A 26,403-nucleotide genomic window follows, 5' to 3' on the forward strand; every position below is an offset into this window, starting at 1 on the left:
ACCAGTGAATTAGAGTCTATTAAATTTATTAATATTTTCTCTTCATTTAGAGTTTTGTCTTCTAATTTTGTTTGATTTGTTTTAAACCAGCAATTGGAGAAGTCATTTGGTATCTAACAAATTCTTTATTAAAATCCATTAACATCATGCTATCACCAAGAAATCCTACCTCTTCTGAATACAGGTTATCATTATTTTAGAATAAAGTATTTATGGAATACTCCCTCTATCAACTCTATTACTCCTATTCCTAAGTGATTTCTTTATTCTTGACTTAATCTTTGAGTTAATATGTGATCATTCCATTTAAAACAAATGTTTCTAATTTCAGATTATAAGTACTTCATTTGGAAATATTTATAGTGTAGATAAGTATTTTTTTACTATGTGAATATTTTTTAAAAGTTGAAGACATGAGTCTTTTAAAAATATATATTATAAATTCCTTAATTATGTACATAATACTGATATTTAAGTACTTTTATCTGCTATTTGCAAAACAAATTTCCAATTCAATTCTCCCATTTAATTGGGTAAACACAGCTTAGGGTAGTTAAAGGCAGGAAATGAACAATACAGCCATGAAAAAGGTAAAAACACAAAGAAATCTGATCAAATCTTTGAACACTATTTTATGTCTTCTTGCTAAATATGAGTGTTTGATTTACTTGTTTCCCCCTTTTTCTATTTGCAGAGGATAAGGATCCTAATTTGGAAGCAATGTTGAATATTCCTTCAGCACTTACTCCAACAGTGATTCCTGTTATAGTGACTGTTCCTCAGGGTAAAGGAAAAGGGAAACCAAAAGGCAAAGAAAAACCCAAAGAATCCCTTAAAGAAGAGGAGCACCCAAAAGAAGAAGAGAAAAAGGTATGTGAACCTTGCCATGGATTCCCAAACTGTGTTTCTGCTTCAATGTTAACATTTTTTTAAAAATTGTGTGTTATGTCAACAGGGTTATTAAAGTATATACATTATAGTGTGCCAATGTATTAACATTCTCCAATGGACAAGAAAAGATTTGGACACAAAAGTTGGATTCCCACTCCAGCAAACATATTGTCATGTACCAATGGTCTCAGGTCATTCATTCTAAGCTCAGAACGACTAGTTCATACCTTTTTATATTCTGGTTCTTGTGTGGTCTTGGCCTTTGATTAACCAAGTTTCTACTGTTCTTTATTTTTAATACTTGATTTATCTCCAGTGAGATAAACAGCAACTGGAAAAGAAGGATCTGTAACTAGACAATGGAAACACTTCCATTTAATACACTTGGACTCAGATATTGATCTGCTGAGAATCCAAAAAGACTAGGGACAACCACTCCCACTTCTGCTCTGGTCTAAGACCAGTCCAACTTCTACCTTCAGCCCTCCATCATAAACACCACACACACACGCACACACACACACCACACTTCAACTCTAAACATTTTCCAAATAGAACGCAGATCAAAAAAGGGCTCCTCAAGTGGGTCAAACAGAAATTTCTGATCAACTCTTGACTTACTGGGTATTTGCTATTAAAATACAATGTACAAATATTCCTATAAGAAGAAAAAAAATGAGTTAATGGTCAGGAAACTGGATTTTAGCCTCTGGCCCTTTAAAAGTTATGGGGTTTAAATGTTACTTAGCTCCTGTACCATATTTTACATGGCTATACTAGATAAGTTTCCTCATGCCAGACCACTTGACCCTTGTTAAGTAAAAAATGTTCAGGTGTTGAACAAAATGCCCACAGATAATTCATTTTTTTTTTTAATTCACTTTTTAAATAATTAGTTTTACTAATTAAGCTGAAAGCAATTTTGTAGCAAACCAATTGGCTCACCAAACCTTTTTTTTTGTTGTTGTTATTAATGATAATTAGATGGTGGGGGGATAATTACTAGTTTTGTGTGTGATGTCAGGTTTGATGTGGTGGATTTGTTCATTTCACAGAATTTATTATGCTTTTTCCACTTAATTTTGTTTTGTTTTTAATTCATTTTCTGCTATTCATATTTTTTGTTTGTTAGTGACAAAGAAAAGGCAGAACATCCTGAATAATCAACAATAGAAGACTAGTTAGAATACACTGAAAATCCAACAAGGAAATTAGCAAAAGAGAACCAGTTGGAAAACCTGAAATGATTATTAATAGGAGATTTGTTGGAAATAACTGAATAACTCACTCTTGTGTACACATGACAAAACAAGAGAATCAGGGATAGTTGGCATAAAATTAGGTAGAATTTCTTAAATAGGACGCCCACATTCTCATTAATTCATAAGTAATTTCTTTTATTGTGTCTTTTATTTTCTTTTATTGTTTTCACTTACTACAAAAGCAATACATGGTCATTATAGAAAAATAAGGATACATATCATAATAGTATAATTTCTTTAGCATCCAAACTATAAGAATTACACAAAGAAGGCAGTAGGGATGTTGGTATCCCACATATCCTATGCTTACACATATATATCTTTAAAGGCATGGTGAAGCCCCAAATCCTCCATGAATCCATTCCCAGTTATTCTCCTCAATTTGCTAGTTCTCTTTTCTGAGGTAAGATGTGCAAACCATCTGATGCTATTATTTAACAGTTTCACATATCTGTGTTCCATTCTACAAGTAGAATATAGACTCCACACAGGCAGAGACTCATGCATCCTCACAAGCTTCATTGAAGAGCCCACCTACCTCTAGGCAAGTCAGTCATATCCTAAGTACTCAGTAAGTCTTTGCTTGGTCAAAGTAACTCAAGAACTCATTTAGAAAATTGCAATCAATTAGTCACTGCTAAATTATTTATTTTGTAGGAAGAAGTAGAACCAGAACCCATTTTACAAGAGACTCCTTATGTTCCCACATTCCAAAACCTAAATGTATCTTGCCCCAGTGGGCTCCTATTGACTTTCATTGGGCAAGAGTCTACAGGTAAGTTCAAGCTGGGTGGGGTGGGAGTCAGGGGACCAAAAGTCTTGTATAACAGTTGAATCCCCATCAAAAATTATGTATTTGACTACTTGTAGGTAATGAGCAATAAGGTTATTTTCAAATAATGACAGCTCAAGGTCACCTGGTTCCTAGTATCAGAGCTAAAATGTCATTCCTAGGCCAGTGATGGCAAAGCCAGTGCTGGTTATAGGTATAGTAGTTTTTCAGTCTGATCAAAATAAAGGTCAGTGAACAAAAAATATATACAGATGTGTGCAGCTTAAATGGGTGAAGAAAACCAAAATCAGTCTTCATTCCCAGATATCATATATAATTTTATACAGTCTGTTATTTCTATTGATTCTGCTGATGGGTCCTAACCTATTAAGATGTATAAATAAGTACAAGTGGATCATGTTTAATTAACTTAATGGAACATCCACAGTAGCAACTGAACTTGAATATTATTTAAATAGAAACTCACCATTTTGGTAGAATTAGGAGATGCAAAAAAGAAAGCACTGAACAGGGACTCAAGTTCCAAAGCTGGTACCAAAATGAACTAACTGTGTGACTCTTTTAAGTTATTTACTGCTTCTGGACCATGTTTTCTCATACGGTGAATGTTGTGTTAAATTAGGGGATCCCAATATTTTCGCAGCCAAGTACTTCCCTCCCCTACCTTTTTTGTAATTGCCTTATGTGTACCATATTCGAAAAAAAAAAAAAACTATACCATTTAAATTGTTTTTCCTAGCCAAACCAAAGTAACAGAAACTAAAAGGTTGTAGTTACCTATATTGTCTTATCTCAGATCTATGTTGCTTTTCATTAGGCTTTCTGAATTATTAAAAATACACACCAATTTTCTCTGTTTCAATTTCCAAGGATCACTAGTGGCCATATTCTCCATGATGTGCTCCCCTGTTCTAGACGATCACTAGGGAGCTTCTGAAGTCCAAGATGCTCTGAGTATACAGAAAGGAACATTGTTTTCAAGTTCAAGGACACATGAGTGCTTGCTTACTAGCTTGATCCTCTTACTACCCCAGCTCAAGACCTGTTCCAGCCCCACCTTTCTTTTTCCTTGGTTTCATTCTCTTCTCTGATATTTTCATCCTTCTGTCAGAGTAGATAATGTGGTTAATAATAACTCCATCTGAAACCCATAATCATTTAAAAATCTTCCATATGTTAAGAATACCCTAATCCAAATCTAAACACAATTACAACATAATGCCAAAGTAGCAATATCTTCATCAGGGTCAGCTTTGCACATAGCAGAGAAGGTCACTTGGTATAAAAAGAAAGAGTCTACACTTGATCTTTCCTGGGTGACCTTGGACAAGTCATAACCCCTCTGTACCTGAATTTCTTCATTTATAAAATAACAATATCTACAAAAACTGGTCTGTTTTAAGTATTAAATGAGAAAAGGCATTATAACCTGGAACATATTATTCAAATGTTGGGTTTTTGGTTGTAGTACTGGTGGTTGCTTTTCCAGTATAAGGTAATGGTTAAGCACAAAGACTTGATTCAATTCCCAGCTCTTCCACCTACTGCCTGTGTGACTTTTGAGAATTTATAAGGCCTCTAGGCCTCCATTTATTCATCTGAAAAAGGTGAAATGTCTACTTTAAAGGGATGCTGAGGTAAACTGAATAAGATACATACATAAAGAATTTAACATATAGAAGTATCTCAATAAGTATTTATTATTTTATTATTGTTACTCTTGTGATTAAGGGGGCATCAAGAAGGCATTCATCCCCAAATATTTTTCTCACCAACTTCATATAGTCCTTGAAACACTACCATTACATGTTAATTCCTTTGCATTAAGGCTTTGTAGCTCCAAGAAACCACTTTATAAAATAAGAAGAAATTAATTAATAATAACTGAGTAGCTAATGTGTGCCAGAAAGTCTCAATAAACAGTTCTTTCTTTCTGAAGGAGCTTATTTAGGTGCTTTTCTCTTTGATCACCAGCTAAAAACAGAGCACAGAGTGAAATCTGGATTTGGTTACACAGTAGGAGATTATTTTAACTTTGAAAGATGGTGAACAACCTAGGAAGGGCAAGCCTGAGTGAGTGGTTTCCCCTGGAGCTCTGAGCAACCAGGGGACACCAGAGGAACATTGTGTATCTGGGAGCAAGAGTTTACTTAAAGGTGAGAGAAAAGCACCAAAGGGGAGAAAGGGGAACACTTAAGACAGCAGACTTTGCTTCCTTTATAACTTGTCCCCAAGATGTCCTGGACTTCATTAGAGAGAATGACTTATTCAAGAGGAAAGCACCCTTTATGTGCTTGTAGGTGCCTTTATTTACTACATTTGAATGTATCAAGGCCAGAAAAGGACCAGTGCTCTGGGCCAACTACCGTGGCATGGACACTGTCCTATTATCCAGATCCAGACAAAAGAATGAAAATAAGTAAAACAAGAAGACAAAATCCCAGCCCCACAGCATTGCCCAGCTAACAGTAAGTGTTGTTGTTGTTGTTGTTTAAGATCAATATACTGGGGATGAGGAACCCACTTGGGACATCATGGTCCGACAGAGCTACCCTCAGAAGGTGAAGCACTATGAGTTCTATAAAACGGTGATGCCACCAGTAGAGCAGGAGGCATCAAGAGTTATCACCAGTCAAGGCACTGTTGTCAAATACATGTTGGATGGATCCACACAGGTAAAAGAATATGTTAGCTAAGTTTACCTTCCCCTGCTATAAAGTAGAAGGCAGACAGGGATGTGAGTAAGGGGCAATACTGTAATGGAAAAGAGAAACAACACATCTGAAAATGGCATAACACACTTTGAAATGGCAAACAAAGAGTAATATGGTTAGAGAAAAAAAAATCATGTAATACAAGATACAAATAAACTGATTGTTTCTACACATAATCTAAGATTGTAGATGGAACAACTGTTTAACCCTCCCCTCTCAAGGCACCTTAAAATAATAGAAAAATATCTTTAAATAATAAATTCATTACAGCTCTAGAGAAGAAGAAAGTATATCATCAGTGGGTCCTAAAATTTGGAGAATTCCTAGAAAATACATGTCAGATGGGATCAGAATGAGGGAGGAACAACAGAAAAGTTTAAAACATAAACAAGAGAAAAAAACTGCAGTGAAATTAAAAATGAAATGGGAATTTTGACACAAACATTTCACAGATGGGGCTCAGGGTTCAGAAAATCAGGATAGTTCCCCAGGCAACTCACTACTACCTAGAGGATGGGAACCAGAAACCAAAATATCCAGAAGCCATATGTCCTGCTCCATCCTTCCCCAACGATCACAGGGAGGAGTTCATATGAACAGACACTACTTACTACAACCACCAAGAAAGTGAAAAGGGATTCTCAATAAGAAATCTGAATACCCACCTAAGAATCTTCAACTTTGGAGGAAAACCAATCCCATGAAAGCAAAATGCAAAATTCAATAAATAGAAGAAATTATACCTAAAAATAAGAATAAATAGTTAAACAACAACAAAAAATTTTAAAGTAAAATTACTATGGAAAAAAGTCAAGAATTCTTAAAAATTAAAAATAACAATTATGAAAGATGAGAGTGGGGGTGGGTGGATTATGAGGGAAACAAAAGTTAAGAGACATAGAGAAGGGATGAGCATAATAGAATTTCTGGAAAAAGAAAATAATGAGAATGAAGGGGAAATATAATAAAAAAATATATAAGAAATTCCCAGGGTTTGAAGGAAAATGATACTTCAGATTAAGCAGGGCCAACAAGTGCCAACCAGGACTGATACTAATTATCTTTTAAAAATCCCCATCTAGATCTCTCATAGTGCAGTTTTTGGACTCAGTGGTTAAAGAGACAATCCCAAAGCTTCCTGAAGAGAACCAGTTACCTATGAAAGAATAAGAACCAGATGGACATTTGACTTCTCTTTAGCAACACTGACACTACAGGACAGTGGGTCTTGTCATGTTCATTGGGAAGCTATAGATGCTGATACTAGACAGATTAATCTATAGTAGACCTGTAGATACTCTAGATACTAGAGAGATATTGATAGTCTCTAAACATTTATATGTATGTGTTAAAGTTTTAAAGGTAATCAATAAAAATGAATGAATAATTTCTCAATTACTTAGGGCAAAGGTGAAGAATTGGGGGAGGAGGAAGGAATCAATCTATCAAGGACATGGAAAGAAAGGAAATGGAACATAAAAAGAAAGGAAATGGAAAACATGAAATAATATTGTGCTGTTTATTAAGCTATTGTCTCTGAGCTCCAAATCCATCTTTCTATAATATGCTTTGAGATGCCAGGGCGGGAGATCTACAAATGTCATCTCTGCTTTGGATTATTTTTAACCAATTTCATGTTGGCAAACAATGTTTATTGTTAACCAGTCTCTTCCTGCTTCTGAGAATACTGACACATTTTGATTTTCCTTTAGATTCTCTTTGCAGATGGTGCTGTGAGCAGTAGTCCTGATTCAGGTCCCATTTGTCCCCCTCCTGAAATGCCAACAACCCCTCATAATGGAGATTTAATGGACTCAGTTTCTCAGCAAAAATCAGAAACAGCGCCCTCTGAGATTGTCATCACCAAAAAAGGTAATAATTGAAGCCTCTCAATTTATAATGGATTCAATAATGTCTTCAATAATAATAATAATATCATTATTATTATGTGTATATATATGTGTGTATATATGTATATGATTTCTAATTAGAATCACAACATACATATATACTGTTTCATAAACTACATTTTTCTCTTAGTAATATATAACGAACTTTTCCTATATCATTATATACTCTTACACAGCACTGTCTCTAATGCTTGGAGGGGTGTTTTAGGGATGGTTCAAGAGATATTTGATGTCAGGTTTCTGAGTAGGCGTCACTGTGATTCTCTTGGCCATTTCCTCATAGCTGCAAGAAGGTTACAGCAGCTCCAGGCATGTGGTCTGCATAGAGCAACTTCCAAAGCAGAAGGGAAAGAGGACAAACAGAAAAGCTTTCATTCAGTGTCTTTCTCTATCAGGGAAGAAAATATTTCCAGAAGCCCCCCACAGCAGACTTCCCCTTACATCTTATTGACTAGACCTGGCCAGGATCTAGGCTGGGAAAACAAGTGTCTGACATTTTTGGCCTTTTTCTCAAAGATAGGCACTACCAATAGGGTAAAAGAGGGTGACGACAGTTGGGGAAGCAATCAACAGATCCGCCATAATCTAAATTGCAAAATTGCCCTCCTAGGGATGTTTCTGAGTTACAACTACCAGCAGGTATGAAAATACCTACTTCTACACACCGTTGCCCCCTCCTGAAATGCCAACAACCCCTCATAGTGGGACTGATATTATCATTCTTTTCAACTTATTCAATTTAATGAACAATTGATAAATCTGATTACATTAATGTGCATTTCTTTGATTACCAGTGAGGTTAAACTTTAAGAGATGTTTATTGGATTTTTTTCCTTTTTGTAAATTTCCTATTCATATCTTTTCTTGGTTTACTATTGATATGTTCTTCATTTTCATATTGAATTTGTAAGAGATCTTTATATGAGATGTTTGTGTACCAGGCAGAATTCTGAATGCTTTAAAATATCAAATCAGTTCATGCTCACAGCAAGGCAATGATGAGAAAATTGAAACACAGAGAAGGTCAATAACTTCCTCATGTTCTCTCAGCTGGTAATAGTAGGACTGGGATTTGAGTCTGAGCACCTTACCCTTAAATTAGACTGCTTCTCATGTGTTACAGAATTTCTACAATTTGTCGTTTGCCTTGAGAGATTTGAGACTAAGATTTCGTCTTTTTTGTAAATTTCACACATCTCACCACAGCATCCAATGTATGTGGAGGCAAACTGAATTCCTTTTTTTTGGTTACTCAGAATTTAATGAAATTTATTTTCCTTGAATAGTAGCTTAAGGTTCCTGGTTGGAGGAGTGAATATAAGTCCCTTATAACTTTCCAGAGTTCCCAGCTCAAGGGCTCCCTCTTCTGTTGACACAACAGAGAAATAATTGTCTAAGTAGCCACTTCTCTGAGTCTAACCTGGTTCCAGAAGCTTCTGCCTCCAGCACTGTGTTATAGATTTCGTCACAACTCTTCCATCCAGAATAATGTGTTCATTTATAAAAAGATTAATAGACTTTATTTTTTAAAACAGATTTTCAGAAAAATTGAGCAGATAGTACAGAGTTCCCCTACACCCTTTCTCCCTGCCCCACAGTTTCTTCTACTTTAATGTCTTGAGTTAGGTGTGGCATATTTATTACAATTGATGAGCCAATATTGATACATTATTATTAACCAAAATCCATAGTTTGTATTAGGGTTCATTCTTTGTGTTGTACAGTTCTGTGAGTTTTGACAAATACCTAATATCATGAATCCACCATACAGTGTCATACAGAATAATTGCACCTCCATAAAGATTCTTTGTGCTTCACTTATTCATCCTTGTGCCTTCTCCTGCCCCAACCCCCTGGCAACCACTGATCTTTTTACTGTCTCTATAGTTTTGTTTTTTTCAGAATATCAAATAGTTGGAATCACAGAATATGTAGTCATTTCAGCTTGGCCTCTTTCACTTAACAATATGCTTTAAAGGCTCCTCTATTTCTTTTCAAGGCTTAAGAGGTCATTTCTTTTTATCACTGAATAATATTTCATTGTATGGATACATCACAGTGTGTATCCATGCACTTATTAAAGGTCATCTTGGTTGCTTCTGGGTTTTGACAATTATGAATAAAGTTGCTATAAGTATTCATGTGCAGGTTTTTATGCAACGTAAATTTTCATCTCATTTGGGTAAATTCCTAGAAGTGAAATTGTTGGATTGTATGGTAAGACTATATTCAGCTTTGAGAGAAACTGCCAGGCTGTCTTCCAAAGTGACTGTACCATTTTGCATTCCCACCAGCAATGAATGAGAGTTCCTATTACTCTACATCCTTGTCAGCATTTGGTATTGTCATATTTTTGTATTTTAGTCATACTGATAAGTGTGTAGTAGTATCTTGTTGTTTTAATTTGCAGTTCCCTAATAGAATATGATGTTGAACGTCTTCTCATGTGCTTTTTTGTCATCTGTCTGCCTTCTTTGGTGAGGTGTCAGATATTGCCCATTTTTAATTGGGCTGTTCGTTTGCTTAGATGCATTCACTTCTAGAAGTTGTACTTTTATCAGTGCTGTCTGAGCTACTCCTGCCCTCACCCCTGGCACATTCCAAGCCTTCTATCTGCACTTCCTTCAGGATCCTATTCTGTGCAATTTAGACAGTGCTCACAGTTTTGTCCCAGGATGAGAACCTGTCCTTTAGGAGAATTACCTGTTGGAGAAGTCTGAGATCTGTGAGCGCCTACTTCCTGTTCGTTCCAATGGCACTTTTATATCTCCCTCTGTGGGCTTGCTCTTCAACTCTGCTTTTGGCAGCCCTTAGGTTCAATTCAAGTTTGAGGGTTATGCCGGTTTGGATGTATTATGTCCCCAAAAATGTCATGTTCTTTGATGTAATCTTGTGGGGGGCAGATATGTTAGTGTTGATTAGGTTGGTACCTTTTGATTGAGTGTTTCCATGAAGACGTGACCCACCCAACTGTGAGTGACACCTTTGATTAGGGTGTGACCTCTTGATTGAATGTTTCTGTGGAAATATGGCCCCGCCCATTCAGCATGGATTTGATTTTGATTGGAGTCTTATAAAAGAGCTCACAAACAGAAGGACCTCGGCGCTGCAGCTTAGAAAAACATTTTGAAGATGGCTGTTGAAAGCTGATACTGACATTTTGGAGAACACCATTCTGAAACACAACCTGGGAGCAAGCAGATGCCAGCCACATGCCTTCCCAGCTAACAGAGGTTTTCCGGATGCCAATGGCTTTTCTCCAGTGAAGGTACCCTATTGTGGATGCCTTACCTTTGACACTTTTTGGCCTTAAGACTGTAACTTTGTAACCAAATAAACCCCCTTTATAAAAGCCAATCCATTTATGATATTTTGCATTCCAGCAGCATTAGCAAATCTGTCTCCTAGTTTTTCTGAAAATGTAATTATTGGTTGCTTTTTCCTTTTCATTTTATTATTGTTTAATATGATTTCCAGGATGAGAAGAGGAAGAATTTGCGAATATGCTGCTACCACATGCGTGATGGAAATAGAATCTCTCTTATATTTCTACTATCTTTGGATTTATTTTGCTGTTCTTCTATGTGTTTCTAAGGTGGATACTTACTTCATTAATTTTCAGGCTTTCTTCTTTCCTAATATAAGCATTTGTGGCTATAAATTTCCTTCAAAGTCTTACTTTAGCTTCATCAGGTAATTTTTTTTAATACCAGCTTTATTGATACATACATTCACATATCATAATATATATAATTTAAAGTGAACAATTTTAGTGTATCACAGAGTTTGCAACCATCTCCACTCTCTGATTTCAGAACATTATCATCAGCCTATAAAAGTCTCTGGAAATACCGGTCTACATTTTGTTTCTATTGCTTAGCTATTCTGAATATTTCATATGAATAGAAACATACAATATATGACCTTTTGTGAATGGCTTATTTCATTTAGCATGATTTTTTTAAGGTTTATTCATGTTGTAGCATGTATCAGAACTAATTTTTATGGCTGAATAATACTTCATTGTACAGATACGCCACCTTTAGTTTATCCATTCATCAGTTTAGGGACTTATGGGTTATTTCCACTCTTTGGATATTATGAATAATGATGCTAATTCCTTCATATACATGATTTGTGTGGACATATGTTTTTAATTCTCTTGAATTTATACCTTGGAGTGAAATTGCTGGGTTATATGGTAACTCCTTCTTTAACTTTTTGAGGATTGCCAAACTGTTTTAAAGATACTGCACAATTTTACATTCTCACCAGCAATGTATGAGGGTTCCAGTTTCTCCACATCCTAGTCAACACTATTGTTGTCTGTCTGCAATTCTGATGGGTGTGAAGTGGTATTTCATTGTCTTTTTGATTTGAATTTGATTTGCAGTAGTAGTTAACGATGTTGAGCAACTTTTCATGTGCTTATTGGCCATTTGTATATCTGCTTTGGAGAAAGGTCTGTTTAGATCTTGTGCCAGTTTGAGACTGTTATGGACCCCAGAAGAGCCATGATCTTTTAACCCAATCTTGTTGGGTGGAACATTTTGATTGAGTGTTTCCATGGAGATGTGACTCACCGAACTATGGATGACACCTTTGCTTGGGTTATTTCCATGGAGGTGTGGCCCTGCCCAGTCAGGGTGTGTCTTACTTAGATCATTGGAGTCCTTTAAGAGGTGTTCAGGAAGAGATCTGGAGCTAGAGCTGACAGAGACACTTGGAGATGCTTGGAGATGAAGACAGAAGGACGTTTGGAGATGCTAAGCTAAGAGAGTTTGACCTGGAGAAGCTAAGAGAGAACCCCCAGATGCTTAGAGAGAAATGCCCTGGGAGAAAGAAGCAAGGACACACAGGAGCTGAGAGAGAGAAGCTAAGAGAGAAGCTGAGAGAGACATTTTGGAGATAGCCATTTTGAAATGCAACCTGGAAACAAAGGACCAACAGATGCCAGCCATGTGCCATCCCAGCTGACAGAGGTGCTCTGGACACCATCAGCCTTTCTTCAGTGAAGTATCTCTTGTTGATGCCTTAGAATGGACGTTTCTATGGCCGTAGAACACTAAATTTGTAACCTAAGAAATCCCCTTCATAAAAGCCAATCCATTTCTGGTATTTTGCATAACCAAAGCATTAGCAAACCAGAACAGGTCTTCAGTCCAATTTTTAATTGGGTTATTTTCTTCTTTATTCTTGAGAATAAAAATAAAAATGTTATTCTTGTATACTCTGGATACAAGTCCCTTATGATTTGCAAATATTGTCTCCCATTTGATGGGATATCTTTCCTCTTTCTTGTTGATGACTTTTGTTTTTTGTGTTTATTTTTTTTTATTAGGGCAGTTTTAGGTTTACAGAAAAATCATGCAGGAAGTGTAGAATTCTCATATATCCCTCCCTTGCATACACAGTTTTCTTGATTATTAACACTTTGCATTAGTGATACATTTTTTTTTTACAATTGATGAGACAATATTATTATAATTAAACTGCTAACTATAGTCCATAGTTAACATTAGGGTTTAATCTTTGTAGTGTGCAATTCAATGGTTTTTTTTTTTTTTTATTTTTATTCTAGCAACATATATGCATCCTAAAATATCCCATTTCAACCACTTTCAAATATACAATTCAGTGTTGTTAATTACATTCACAATGTTGAGAGCCCTCACTACCATCCAGTACTAAAACTTCTCAATCACCCAAAACAGAAACTCTGTACCAATTAAATTAAGGATTAACTCCCCATTTTCTCCCTACCCCTGCCCTGGTAACCTGTATTCTAGTTTCTGACTCTATGAATGTGCATATTCTAATTACTTCATGTAAGTAAAATCATGCAGTATTTGTCCATTATGTCTGCCTCTAACATGTCTTCAAGTTTCATCCATGTTGTAGCAGAACCTCATTCCATCGTCTGTGTATACCACATTTTGTTTATCCATTCATCTGTTGATGGACACTTGGGTTGCTTCCATCTTTTGGCAATTGTGAATAAAGCTGCTGTTAATATCGGTGTATAAGTATCTGTTTTACTTCCTCTTTCAATTCTTTGGGGTATGTACCTAGAAGTGGGATTGCCAAGTCATATGGTACTTCTATACTTAAATTTATGCAGAATCACCAAACTGTTTCCGTAGTGGCTGCACCATTTTACATTCCCACCATCAATAAGTGAGTGCTCCTGTTTCTCCATATTCTCTCTAATGCCTATTTTTCACTTTATTAATAGTAGCTGTACTAGTTTCCTTGGCTATTCAAGCAAATGCCATGCAATGAATTGGCTTAAATGACAGGAATTTATTGGCTTACTGTTTTCAGGCTAGGAGAAGTCCAAATCAAGACATCATTAAGGCACTGCTTTCTCTCAGAAAACTGGGCTGGCTGCCTATGATCCTTCGTCCTTAGCTCTTCTGTCTCATGGCAATGCACATGGTGGCCTTTCCTCACTTCTTTCTCTTCTGGGTTCAGTTGGCTTCCAGCTTCTGGCTCCTCTTTCCATACAACCTTTCCTATAAGGCCTTCAGTAATAAAATTAAGACCCATCCCAACTAAGCTGAGCCACACCTTAACCAAAGTAACCTCATCTAAAGGTCCCATTTACAAGAGTTCACACCCACAGGAAAGAACCAAGTCTAAGAACATATTTTTCAGGGATACATAGCTCCATACCACCAAAGTAGCCACTCTAGTGGGTATGAAATGCTATGTAGTAGTTTTGATTTGCATTTCCCTAATGACTAGTGATGTTGAGCGTCTTTTCATGTGCTTATTGGTCATTTGTATATCTTCTTTAGAGAAATACAAATTTCCCCAACTACTATTGCTGCCTCAGGCAACCACAGTGCCAAAAATTGCCACTGATTGTTTTCAATAAGTGCCCAGGAAAAAAAAAAGTTAAAACAAGTGAGTTCTGAGTCAGGTCAAAGTGAAGGTTTCTAAGGAGTTGCCAGACAGGTCAAACAATGACAATTCTCTGATGATGAGGTTTTGGCAGGGAGCTCCAAGCCCATCTGTTCCCTGCAGTGACAGCCAGGCTGCTAGTTTCCCAGGTTCTGCGATAATGAGGCTGTTGGACTTCAGAGATAATGCAGAGCAGGATTGGGGGATGGGGGGAACTGGGGGCTATAGGAATATGAAGCTACTTTTATTACTGAGATTCAGCAATTTGTCTTGAATTATTCCTCAGATTATTGCAACTCTTTGGTTAATTTCCAGAATTCTGAAAAAGCTGATTTTAACATTTTTCCCAGTGTTCTCATTGTTTTCTGAAGGAGCAGATTTTTGTATGGCCTTACTCCACCATTCAGGATGTGCTTCTCCCATCCCACAGATTTAATATTGAGTATTTTTGTTACTTTTCAGTTCTAAATATTTTCTAATTTCCATAATGACTTCTTTGACCCATTAGTATTTAAATTAGTTTCTCAATTTCCAAAACTTCAAGGTGTTTCTACTTTGTTTTATAATTGATTTTCATCTAGTCTTTGAAATTTGTTGAAACATGATTTATAGACTCACATATGGTCAAGTTTGTTTGTTTTTTTAAGTTCCATGTGTATTTGAAAAGAGGATGTATCCTGCAGTTATTGGTTACAGTGTTCTCTTCATCTCTGTTAGATGAAACTTGTTAGTTGTGTTGTCCAGATCTGTATCCAAGTTCAGCAAACTTTTTCTGTAAAGGTCAGCATAATAAATATTTTAGACTTTATGGGCCATATGGTCTTTGTCACAACTACTGAACTCTACTGTTACAGGTGAAAGAAGCCATACAAATGAGCATGGCTGTGTTCCAGTACAACTTTATTTATGGACCCTGTTATGGACACTAATATGAATGTTGTATAATTTTCATGAGTCATGAAATAGTATTATTTTTTTAAAATATTTTTCAATCATTTGGAAATATACAAAAACATTATTACTTTACAGACTGTACAAAAGCAGTCATTGGCAATAGCTGGACCACAGGCTGAAGTTTGCCAATCCCTATTCTATCTCCTTACATATTTTTAAAATCTATTATATCAATATATTTAACAAAAGTATGTTTAAATCTGCTGAAAAGGTAGGATAGTCCATTAAATCCTGTGGGTCCTTATAATTTAATCTTATTTCGGAAATACATTTGTCTTTTCTATAGTTCTGTCATATTTTCCTATATATATTTTAAGGATATGGTTTTCGATTCTTACAAATTTAGAATTGTTATATCTTCATGGTGAATTTAACATTTATCATTATACAGTGACTTTATTCTAGAATTCTTTTTGCTTTAATGTCTATTTTGCCTTATATTTTTATAGCTTTTTAAGTGATTGTTTTAGTATTTTCTCAGTATAAACTTTTCACACTTATGCTTTTCTGTGGTTTATGTTTAAATGTGTCTAATATATGCCATATATAAGTTGATGTTTTAAAAATTCAATTTAACAATTTTATCTTTGAACTGGAGTTTTAGTCCATTTATTGAAAAATAGATATGTTGATTTATTGGATATATTTCTATTATCCTAATTTTAAATATCTATTTGTCATGACTAATCTATGTTTTTATTTCTTTCCTTCTTATTTTATTTTGGATTATTTTTCTGGTCCCCTTTTTCCTCTACTAGTTTGAAATTTACTTTCAAATATTCCTATTCTTTTTGTGGGTTTCCCTGGAAATTTTATCATGCATACTTAATCTATCAACATCTACAGTTAATTACTACTTTAATCTTGCTCCAAAAACATCATAGGGATCATTCTAATTTAAATTACACCCTCCTGACTTAAATGCTGTTATGGTCACATAGTTAATTACAATCATGTCTTTGCAACTCCACAATATATTATTTTTGTTTTATATAGCCCCATGTTACTTTATATTTATTAACATAATTATGGCTTCTTTTCTCTCCAATTCTTTTTGCATCTCAGATCTTCCTTATGCACTTTTGTTTTCCTTTTGTGTGTGATGTACATTCTTTTGAAAGTTTACTTCAGTGGTGGGATCTATTGGCGGCAAACCTCAAAATTTGCTTTTCTGAAAATGTCTCTCCCTGTCCTCAGTCTTGAAAGATAATTCACTGGGTATAGAATTCTAGGTTAACAGGTATTTTCTCTTAGTACATTGACAATAATCCTTCATACTCATCAGGCTTCCAATGTTGCTGTTGAAAAGTTAGCTGTCAGTCTAATTGTTCTTCTTTGAAGATAATCTAATTGCCTTTAAAATAGTTTGTCTTTCATTTATTACAATTGAATATGATTCATCTAGATGTGAGCTTCTTTATTTATTCAAGTGAGAATACATTGGTTTTCTTGAATCTAAATATTAATGACTTCACTTATTCTGAAAAATTCTCAATCATTATCTCTTTAAATGTTGTTTCTGATCCGTTTCTTTCTCTTCTTCTGAAATATAATTCAGTGAAATATGTATTAGAGGCTTTTTGACCTCTCTTTCACAACTTCTGTCTCTTTGGTTCTCTGAAATTCATTCTAAATAATTTCTTCAGGTCTATCTTTCAGTTCTCTTGTAACCTGTTTTATCTCCTGTTAAATTTGTATGTTAATTTTTTAAAAAACTCTGTTATTATATGTTTTATATCTTCAAGACTTTTCTTTGTTTCTTTTTCCCAATCTGTCTGCTCTTTACTAATATTTCCTGAGCTCTTTTTACTTCTGGAATCCTATTAAGCACACATGTTTTATATTCTTATCAGATTGATTCCAATATCTGAAGTACTGTGGATCTCATTCTACTTTTTTTGTTGTTTCTGCTGGCTCTCACTTGAAGTGCCTTGTTTCGTTTTGTCTCCAGCAATTCTTGACTATGAAATGATCATTTTTTTCTTAGTGATTTAACTCTAAATTCTTTGGGCCTGGCAAAAGGTGGGCTTCCCTCAGGAGGGATTTCAGAAAGGATTTTAGCAGGTGATTGGGGAAACAAGAGGTCTGGGAGCACTTTAAATTAATTTAAGGAATTTCTGGGGGTCCCCAGCCAAGCTGTGTTGATTTTAGCTACAAACCTAAAAGACCTAAGGGTCTGCTTGTGGAAGCTACATATCCTCAAAGGATTTTTTTGCCCTCTCTGCTCAATACCAAGTTTGAACACAGGCAGCTTTTCTGGCAGTCCTGAGTTGGGTGAGAGGTGGGAGAAGGGATTGGTTTATTTCTATTAATAATTTGCCCTTAGGTTGAGGGTGTGTAGCTCTTTGAGGTCTCAGATTTTTTGGAGGGTTCTCATATTAAACTCCTGCTCCAGCTTGGACAGGCTCTGACTTTCATCTCTCCCTAAATCCCACAATACTGAGGAAACTAATGCTCAAAGCATATAATTTGACAAAGATTCATGGGACAAAAGCCAACTTCAGTGCTCTTTTTTACCTCTTTGGGTTCCCACTGTTACTCAGTCCTTGGCTTGATTTGACCTTACTCATAGTTGGCAGTTCATATACACATTCAAGAAGGTTATTAAAAGTTGTTATCCAATAGTTTTAGTTATTCTCCTTGGAATTCTGAATATCTAGTCTACCATGTTGTTAAAAATGGAATGCCAAACATGCCTGTTTCTCTCCTCTTGCCATCAGTCTGATCCTTGACCAGTTTTCTTTGCCCATGATATATTAATGATGGAAGATAATAGTTGTTTAATATGTGATATTTTCTTCTTCCTATTCCTTCACCTCCCATATTCATCCTCATCTTTTCTCATCCAAATTTGTTCTCTAATCTACATTTGTACCACAATTGTATTTCTTTATCTCTACTACCACATTTAATCTTTACTTCTTCAATAACCTCCCTCAGTGTTCACTCTGTTTTCTTTTCTATCAATTCTTTATAATCTTACCAAAAACATCAAATAATCTGACCACATCACTATCTCTCTTAATAACTCTTAGTTACTAAATATCACCTACAAGATAAAGTCCAGGGTCTTTAACCTGCCAGAAAGCCCATTTGATTGAACCAGTGCCTTCCTCTCTGTCTCTTCTCAACCAAAATCTGCTTGATATTTATCCTCCAATTACATTGGCCTGCTAGTAGTTGTCTGCACATGCCATGCTCTCCTCACCCCTCATTCTATTTCTTGTATCATCCCCTCTTCTGGAATGCCCTTTACATAACTTACCTCTTTTGAGAAAAAAAAAAACAAAAAACAAGAAAGAAAGACAAAGCAGAAGAATAGGGGGAAAAGGGAAGAAATAGAAGAAGAGATAATTCCCGAAGCATTTGCTACCATTTCTAGAGGATCTTCTCTCTGTTTGTTCTACAAGTGACACCATTTTCACCCCCCATCAATGCTCTGGAAGTGTAGATGGGTCCAAGTTAAATTTTAGGGAAATAAAATGGCTTAGCTTGATGTATCTGTCTTCTTTGGTTCCCCCTCATTTATTGAATCTGTTTCAGGTCTGAATCTGGAGAATCTTTCTGGAGATAACAATTCTTTACTGTTTTTTCTTGCAATATGATCCTGTATCTTAATTTACCTCATCATTGAGGCTTGATAACCCCAACAATTCTGTTCTAATCTACAGATTATTCATAACTGTTCATGCAAATGGAGTAAATTTAGCCTGATGAAGGGATTGAGGTATTGATCACAGAGTTCCATGACAGCATATTCAGTTCTATTTTCTTGTTCAAAAGAGATGGGGTAGTATTGGAAAGGGAATGTATCAGATGACTGTCAATACAGTAATTAAGCTGTACAAATTCATCTCCCCTAGTGAGAGGTCTAGAATATGCCAGGCTAATAAGGTTCTCCAGATTCAGAGCTGAAGGAAGGCATTTCTAATGTATGGCTGGAAGAATGACAGAATTGTGGGAATAAGTGTTAAAAAATCTAGTAAAATGACAGAGTCTAACTAGTCAAAATAGGGAGTCTGAATGTTTGCCAGATTTATGGGGGGGAGGGGGGTAGCCTTTAAAACTCAGGATATAGAACCCAGAACCAGGGGTGATATAAGCAAGAGTCAAAAGTGTATAGAAATTGGCCAGGTATTGTTATGCCATAGAGGTTTGTGTCTGTGTATATGTTCGGGAGGATGTGGTGGGAATCCAGCCAAGGTTCAAGTGCCAAGTTTATGATACTCATAACCTGATATTTTCTCTGTTGAGTGATAATATAATTGATGAAATGCTATTTAGTATTATCTATGCCACAGTGTCTGAGATAGTTTAGGTTATATCAAAACTTAGTGATTTACAACATTGATATTATAATTATATTGTTGTGTTTGATTTTACTTGAACTTCCACAGGAAAAAGTCACAAAAACCAGTCATCATTGACACATAAGAATGAAATCCATGAGCCTCCCCCAGAGATAGTTCAAACAGTATCTCCTGTGGAGGTTCACATAGGCACCTGGTACACAACCACTCCTGAAGGAAATCGGATTGGCACCAAAGGATTAGAAAGAATAACAGACTTGACCCCACTTTTGTCCTTTCATGCCACAGATCCTATCAATGGAACGGTATGCAAACTTTTGTATTGTACTGTTGCAAAATTTTTTTAATTATTAGAGTCCTAAAATAGTACATAGAAGAGAGCCTGGCAAATAACAAATTTTCAGTAAATATTTGTTAAGTAATGGGTGGATGGATGGATGATAGATGGGTGGATGGGTGGATAGACCCATTTTTCCAAATCTGAAAATATTGTGTGATTTATCTGGCCAATACAGTGTATGAGGAAATATTTTTGAAGTGAGAGGCAGGTCATGAATTTTCTATGCCATTTTTAAGACATATATGATTAATGTTGTAATGTACTTCCTTATGTTGAATGTATTTGTATACATCCTATCTTCTAAAAGTGAGGGGGCTTGTTCCTACTCTTTTGTTTCCACCTGCAGTGAGTGATAGAAATTTGTACTTGATCCTTGCCTTCAAGAAAATTATGGTATATTTAAGGAGATAAGGTATATTAGCGTTAAATGCTTCAAGAATTCAGTACCACCATAGAACAACTATACGAAAGTTTTATTTGTACCACAGGAATAAGGGACAAAGGAGTGATATAAAAATAATGGTTTTGTTTGTGATGTGAAATCAAAACTCCTGGGATGAATAATAGCACCTTCTATGTGCCAGGCTTTCTGCTTACATGTTTTGTGTACATTATTTCATTCAGTCCTCATATTAATGGGTATTTTTACAGAGATGAAGAAATTGAGCCTCAACAAATTAAGTCACAGAACAGGGAAGTGCAGGAGCCTGGATTAGAAGTAGTCATTGGTGATGAAAATTTCGCTTTCTCCATTCCCCAGCTATTCCTCTAACGTCTTATGAGAAGTTTTGCAGCACCCTCTGAATCCAAATAAGAAGCAGAATTTCTTCAGGTGCCTTATCTCTGGCTGCTGGACTTCTACCCTGTTTACACCCACATGCTTCTAGTCAAAAACAAAATATCTGCTTGCTGTTGAGATGAATTACATTTTCAAACCAAATTTGTGTTCCTTTCTTCCTCAGCCTACTTCTGAAATTCCGTAATCTCTTACCTTGTTTACTAGTTGTCTTTTTTTGAGACTCAAAGTATTTATCATCTCAGGATGAGATTTTTTTTTTTTAATTTGATCACTTCAAATAACACTTTAATTCAGCTCCAATGTAGATTGTTTGGCTTAGTGTGCAAATTTGACTAGCATTCTTAGTAAATGACTCTTAATTTCTCTTGTTAGTCCCTATCACTATCATGCAAGCATGAGCCAACATCCAAAAGAACTGGATTCAAACGTGAATTGAACACCAGACATTTGACACAATGATAATAACAATAATAATATTAATAATATTTACTGAGCACTCTCACTATATGCCAGGCCCTATTCTCAGTTCTTTCTACATACTCATTTAATTCTCACAACTCATGAGGCAAGTAAGCTACAGAGAGGCTAATTAACTTGCCCAAGATCACAAAGCTAGTGGGAGAGTCAGATTTTAGACCCTGGCAGGCTGCATTCCAGAGCTCAGATGCTTAACCACTATGCAATTAAGGGCCAAGAAACTGAAATTATCATATGAAACAAAATTGAAAGTGAATGTGTTCATTTACAACACCTGACAGGAAGTGGAGCCTTGTAGAGGAATGGGCACTGTCTTTGTGGTGAGGCAGACCTGGGTTTGAGCCCTAGCTACAGATTCCTTACTAGACATATGATTTAGGACAAATTTCTGATCTGGGTTCCCTTAGTCTTAAAATGGAGATAATTGTTGTTACCAGACCCAGCACTATTGGGACTTCAGTAAATGTTTTTGCTGTTGTGTTACTCCTGCTACTAAGAAGAATAATGATTATCCCACCCTATGGTGGCCAGAAAATGTCTAGGTGTTATGAAATGTTTAAACAATTCTAAAATAATAATCTATAAATTTTATAATAGAAAAAGAGCTAGTATTAATAATTGCTAACTTGATAACTTACTAAGTGTTTAGCACTTTACCAATATCATCTCAATTGAATCTGTACAGCACCCCTGAAGAAGGTGGTAGTGATGGCCCCAATCTGCAGATGAGGAAACGAGAGCATGGAGAGGTTAAGTAACTTGCCTAGGCCATCCAGCAATCCTTGGAATCCGGATTTGAACTCAGTCGGCAGAGCTCATGCTCTGAACCACTGCATTAGACAGCAGTATTTTGTTATCCACACTTTAGCTGAGGGTGCCAATGCTAAGGACCTAAAATAATGATCAGCTTGCATTTGTCTCCTTAAATAGTGATTTATGCTTTCCCTAAAGTGATAAAAAGGTGATTATACCTGTTTCCATTAGTCCTAGATACTTGAGTCAAATAATAGGGAGCAAACTTATTCATCCTCACATTCATCTTGACTGTGCAGCAAAACACTGTGTCCCTTAGGATAGTACAAATTTAGAAAATGCTTGATGTTTTAAAACAAGCTTTGTATTATATATGCTACTATAGTTGCAGACTGGGCTCTCAACAAGCAAACAGTGAGGTGGAGTTTGCAGTGGAAGATATTTATTAGGGATCACCATCTTTGAAAAGAAATGGGAGGAAGCAGGAATGGGCAAAAAAGTGGCTGAACCGGGGTGCAGACCCGACAGCCTCAGCCAACCCAGGGGAGTGCAGGAAGAGGTATGACCTGTCCCAATGTCCTGAGTCTGGTGGATGTGACCAGGCCGGTATGCCCGTGCCTCACTTGGTCAGTAGATGCAGCTACCTGAGAAGTCATAAGTGAAGCAAAAGAGGTAGAGATGGAGGTGTTCACTGGCTGTGCTTCCCACAGCTAGGGAGCAAGTTTATTTTGAAGGGGGATCTGGATCGTGCATCTCCATGTCCACCTCATCTACACACACTCACACACACACACACACACACACACACATCCACATCCACACATACACACACACTTGAGAGTTAGCTACTGTGTATAAGAATCTAATTTTTCTTTTAGATTGGATAACTTGCCAGGACTAACTGAAATTTTTCTGTGATTCCTCCTCTAATCCATATACTTAAAATGCTCCAGCAGTGCTTTTCCCTTAGGATAGAGTTAACAGGGCATAAAGCCCACCTCAGTTTGATTCTCAGCTTTCTTTCCAGCCTGCTTCCACCACGTTCCCGACTCCTCCCTGGGGTACTTTGTCTCTAGCACACCTTTGTTCTCACTGCTTCTCTGTTCTGATACACTATGTGGAGCTCAGCATCATGGAAGCCAAACCAGGTCAGAATCTCTCACTACAGGCACTGGTGGTCCCTTATATGTCTCTTTCAGTAACAGTCATCACACCTTTAGTGAGTTCTTTAATGGGTGTCCTCCCCTCTGGTCTGTGATTTCTAGAGAGTAGACAGTTAAACTTTAGTCTTGTTCACCATTGTATCCCTGGCACCTATCACAGTACACAACACATAGCCCTCTGTAAATATATGTTCAGTTGGATTGCACTGGGATGGACCTGGTTTGTTTTTCTGTCTTAGGTGATACAGCTACTTTCCTTCTTAGGTCTTCTATCCATTTTCCACAGTAATACTCTCTACAAAAACAGAAAGGGTTACAGATTTAAATTTACAAATCAACAGAATGTAATCTTTAATCTATAGTTATATTTACTTAGCTATAGGGAAGGATGCAGGACAGGAAATACAGCGTGACTGGTGCAGTGTCTTAACTGGGAAGCTCAGCAGCAACCCAGATGCACAGCTTCTTTTGCCCATCGAATGCATATGGGACATGTATGACAGCTGAAGATGAGAATATATGTATATATAGATCAACTTGACACGCAGAATCCTTGGCCTCTTTTGCCCACCAATTTTCATGTACCTTTCGGATGCCATTAGGACCAAGACCTGCACACCAATTCACAGTTCTCCCATCCAGGCCAGTCCTGCAATCAGGGGTTACACAGCAGGCAGGGCAGCCACAACATGCCACATTTACCTTAATTATTTGGTTTCCAAGGAAACAGGGCTTGTGGTCAATTTCCCAGACAGACCTCAGTCAGCCCAGTCCTAATTTTAACTTTTTACTTCTAAATTTGCTAGAGTGAAAGGAGCACCAGCTTTGAAAACAGATAGTCCTTAGTCCAAATACAAGCCCTGGCACTTCCTTGCTGTGTGACACTGAGCAAGTTTCTTGACTTCTTTAAGCCTAAGTTTCCTCATCTATAAAATGGAGATACTTTTGCCTGACTCCCATGATTGTTGTAAGGATTAAATCAGCTAAGTGAGATAAAGTTTTCACTTAAAAATAACCAGGATTTTGATGGTACCATCTTTGTATTAAATGGGGCATAATACCCCCAGGCCAAATTAACCACCTTACCAAATGATTATGCTCTGTCTTTAAATGCAGGTTATAACAACTCGAGAAGACAAAGTGAACATTGTTGAAAAAAAAGACGGTACTCGGATAGTGGATCATGCTGATGGTACCAGAATCACAACTTTTTATCAGGTTTATGAAGACCATATTATTCCTCCAGATGACCAAGAAACAAGTAAGTTATATTTTTCAAAGTTATATGGCAATATTTTGCAGTCCTTTAGCTTAAAATAAATAGAATTTTCAGTGATTGTTGAACACATACATAAGAAAAATAAATTTGTGGTAAAGTCTATCAAATAAATGACACTCATGCAATCCAAAGTGGGATCTATAAAGAACTTTCATTAGGATCTTTATCCTCAACAGAGACAGGCATGTTAAAAGCTCTAATTGGCTAATGGATAGTGTCTTTCCCATTTTCACAACTAAAGATCTATGGTCTGGATTGGTGGTGACTAAAAGTTAATAATTGAGGCAGGGCAAGATGGCGGAGTGGTGAGGTGTACGTTTTAGTTACTCCTCCAGGGAAGCGGGTAGAAAGCCAGGTACTACGTGGACCAGACACCGCAGAGCAATTTGACTTTGGGCATACTTCATGCAACACTCATGAACATGTGGAACTGCTGAGATCAGCGAAATCTGTAAGTTTTCACAGCAAGGGGACCCGCGCCCCTCCCTGCCAGGCTCAGTCCTGTGGGAGGAGGGGCCGTCAGCACTGGGAACGAGAAGGGAGAACTGCAGTTGTGGCCTTTATCAGAAACTCATTCTACTGATCAAACTCCAAGCATAGATAGATTGAGACCAGACACCAGAGAATCCAGGAGCATCCAGCCTGGCGGAGAGGAGATAGGGATAGCAAAAACAGCAAGAAAAACCCCAAAAATAAAAGCGGAGGCTTTGTGGAGTTCTGGGGAACATACAAAGGGGAAGAGCAGAGCTCAGAGAGAGTCAGGCTCATATGCAAATCCAGAAGAAAAACCGGTTTCTCTGCCTCCTGGACCTTTCCTTAATGGCCCTAATTGCTTCGTGTGCCAGTTTGAAAGTATTGTGTCCCCCAAACGCCATTATCTTTGATGTAGTCTTGTGGGGCAGATGTTTTGGTGCTGATTAGATTTGCTTGGAATGTGCCCCCCCCCAGCTGTGGGTGATGACTCTAATGAGATATTTCCATGGAGGCATGGCCCCACCCATTCAGGGTGCCTTTGATCAGTGGAGCCATATAAATGAGCTGACTCAAAGAGAAGGAACTCAGTGTAGCTGTGAGTGACATTTTGAAGAGAAGCAAGCTTGCTAGAGAGGAACGTCCTGGGAGAAAGCCATTTTGAAACCAGAACTTTGGAGGAGACGCCAGCCACGTGCCTTCCCAGCTAACAGAGGTTTTCCGGACACCATTGGCCATCCTCCAGTGAAGGTACCCGATTACTGATGTGTTACCTTGGACACTTTATGGCCTTAAGACTGTAACTGTGTAGCCAAATAAACCCCCTTTTTATAAAAGCCAATCTGTCTCTCGTGTTTTGCATTCCACAGTATTAGCAAACTAGAACACTTTGTCTCTTAGCATTTCAATAACCCATTAGATCTGCCTTTTTTTTTTTAATCTTCTTCTCTTTTTCTAAAACAATTACTCTAAGAAGCCTGATACAGAAAGCCTCGAAGACTTGCAATTTGGGCAGGTCAAGACAAGAGCAGAACTGAGAGAGCTCTGAGACAAAAGGCAATAAGTCCAGTGGCTGAGAAAATTCACTGAACACCACAACTTCCCAAGAAAAGGGGGTTGTCCTCTCACAGCCATCATCCTGGTGGACAGGAAACACTCCTGACCATCACCGGCCCCATAGCCTAGAGCTGCCCCAGACAACCCAGTGTGACAGAAGTGCTTCCAATAACAAACGCACACACCACAAAATCGGGCGCAGACATTAGCCTTCCCTGCACCCTTAGCTGGCTGTCCCAGAGTTGGGAAGGTGGAGCAATGTGAATTAACATGCCCAATTCAGCCATCCTTTCAGCAGACTGGGAGCCTCCCTACACAGCCCTGC

At 37.0% G+C, this 26,403-nt stretch overlaps 1 protein-coding gene across 4 annotated transcripts in view; it reads left to right on the top strand.

Annotated features, from left to right (window-relative positions):
* Window positions 1–26,403, top strand: part of SPAG17 (sperm associated antigen 17) — a 281,073-nt gene that overhangs the window by 158,871 nt on the left and 95,799 nt on the right. For all 4 annotated transcript variants that reach the window (XM_037826256.1, XM_037826259.1, XM_037826258.1 and 1 more), the window contains 6 exons: window positions 695–870; window positions 2,811–2,928; window positions 5,443–5,621; window positions 7,373–7,532; window positions 19,828–20,045; window positions 24,389–24,533. In XM_037826256.1, coding sequence (XP_037682184.1) covers window positions 695–870; window positions 2,811–2,928; window positions 5,443–5,621; window positions 7,373–7,532; window positions 19,828–20,045; window positions 24,389–24,533 — 996 coding nt within the window. The remainder of the gene's footprint in view (window positions 1–694; window positions 871–2,810; window positions 2,929–5,442; window positions 5,622–7,372; window positions 7,533–19,827; window positions 20,046–24,388; window positions 24,534–26,403) is intronic.

Source organism: Choloepus didactylus, chromosome 2, assembly GCF_015220235.1.
Source record: "Choloepus didactylus isolate mChoDid1 chromosome 2, mChoDid1.pri, whole genome shotgun sequence".
Lineage (NCBI taxonomy): Eukaryota > Metazoa > Chordata > Mammalia > Pilosa > Megalonychidae > Choloepus > Choloepus didactylus.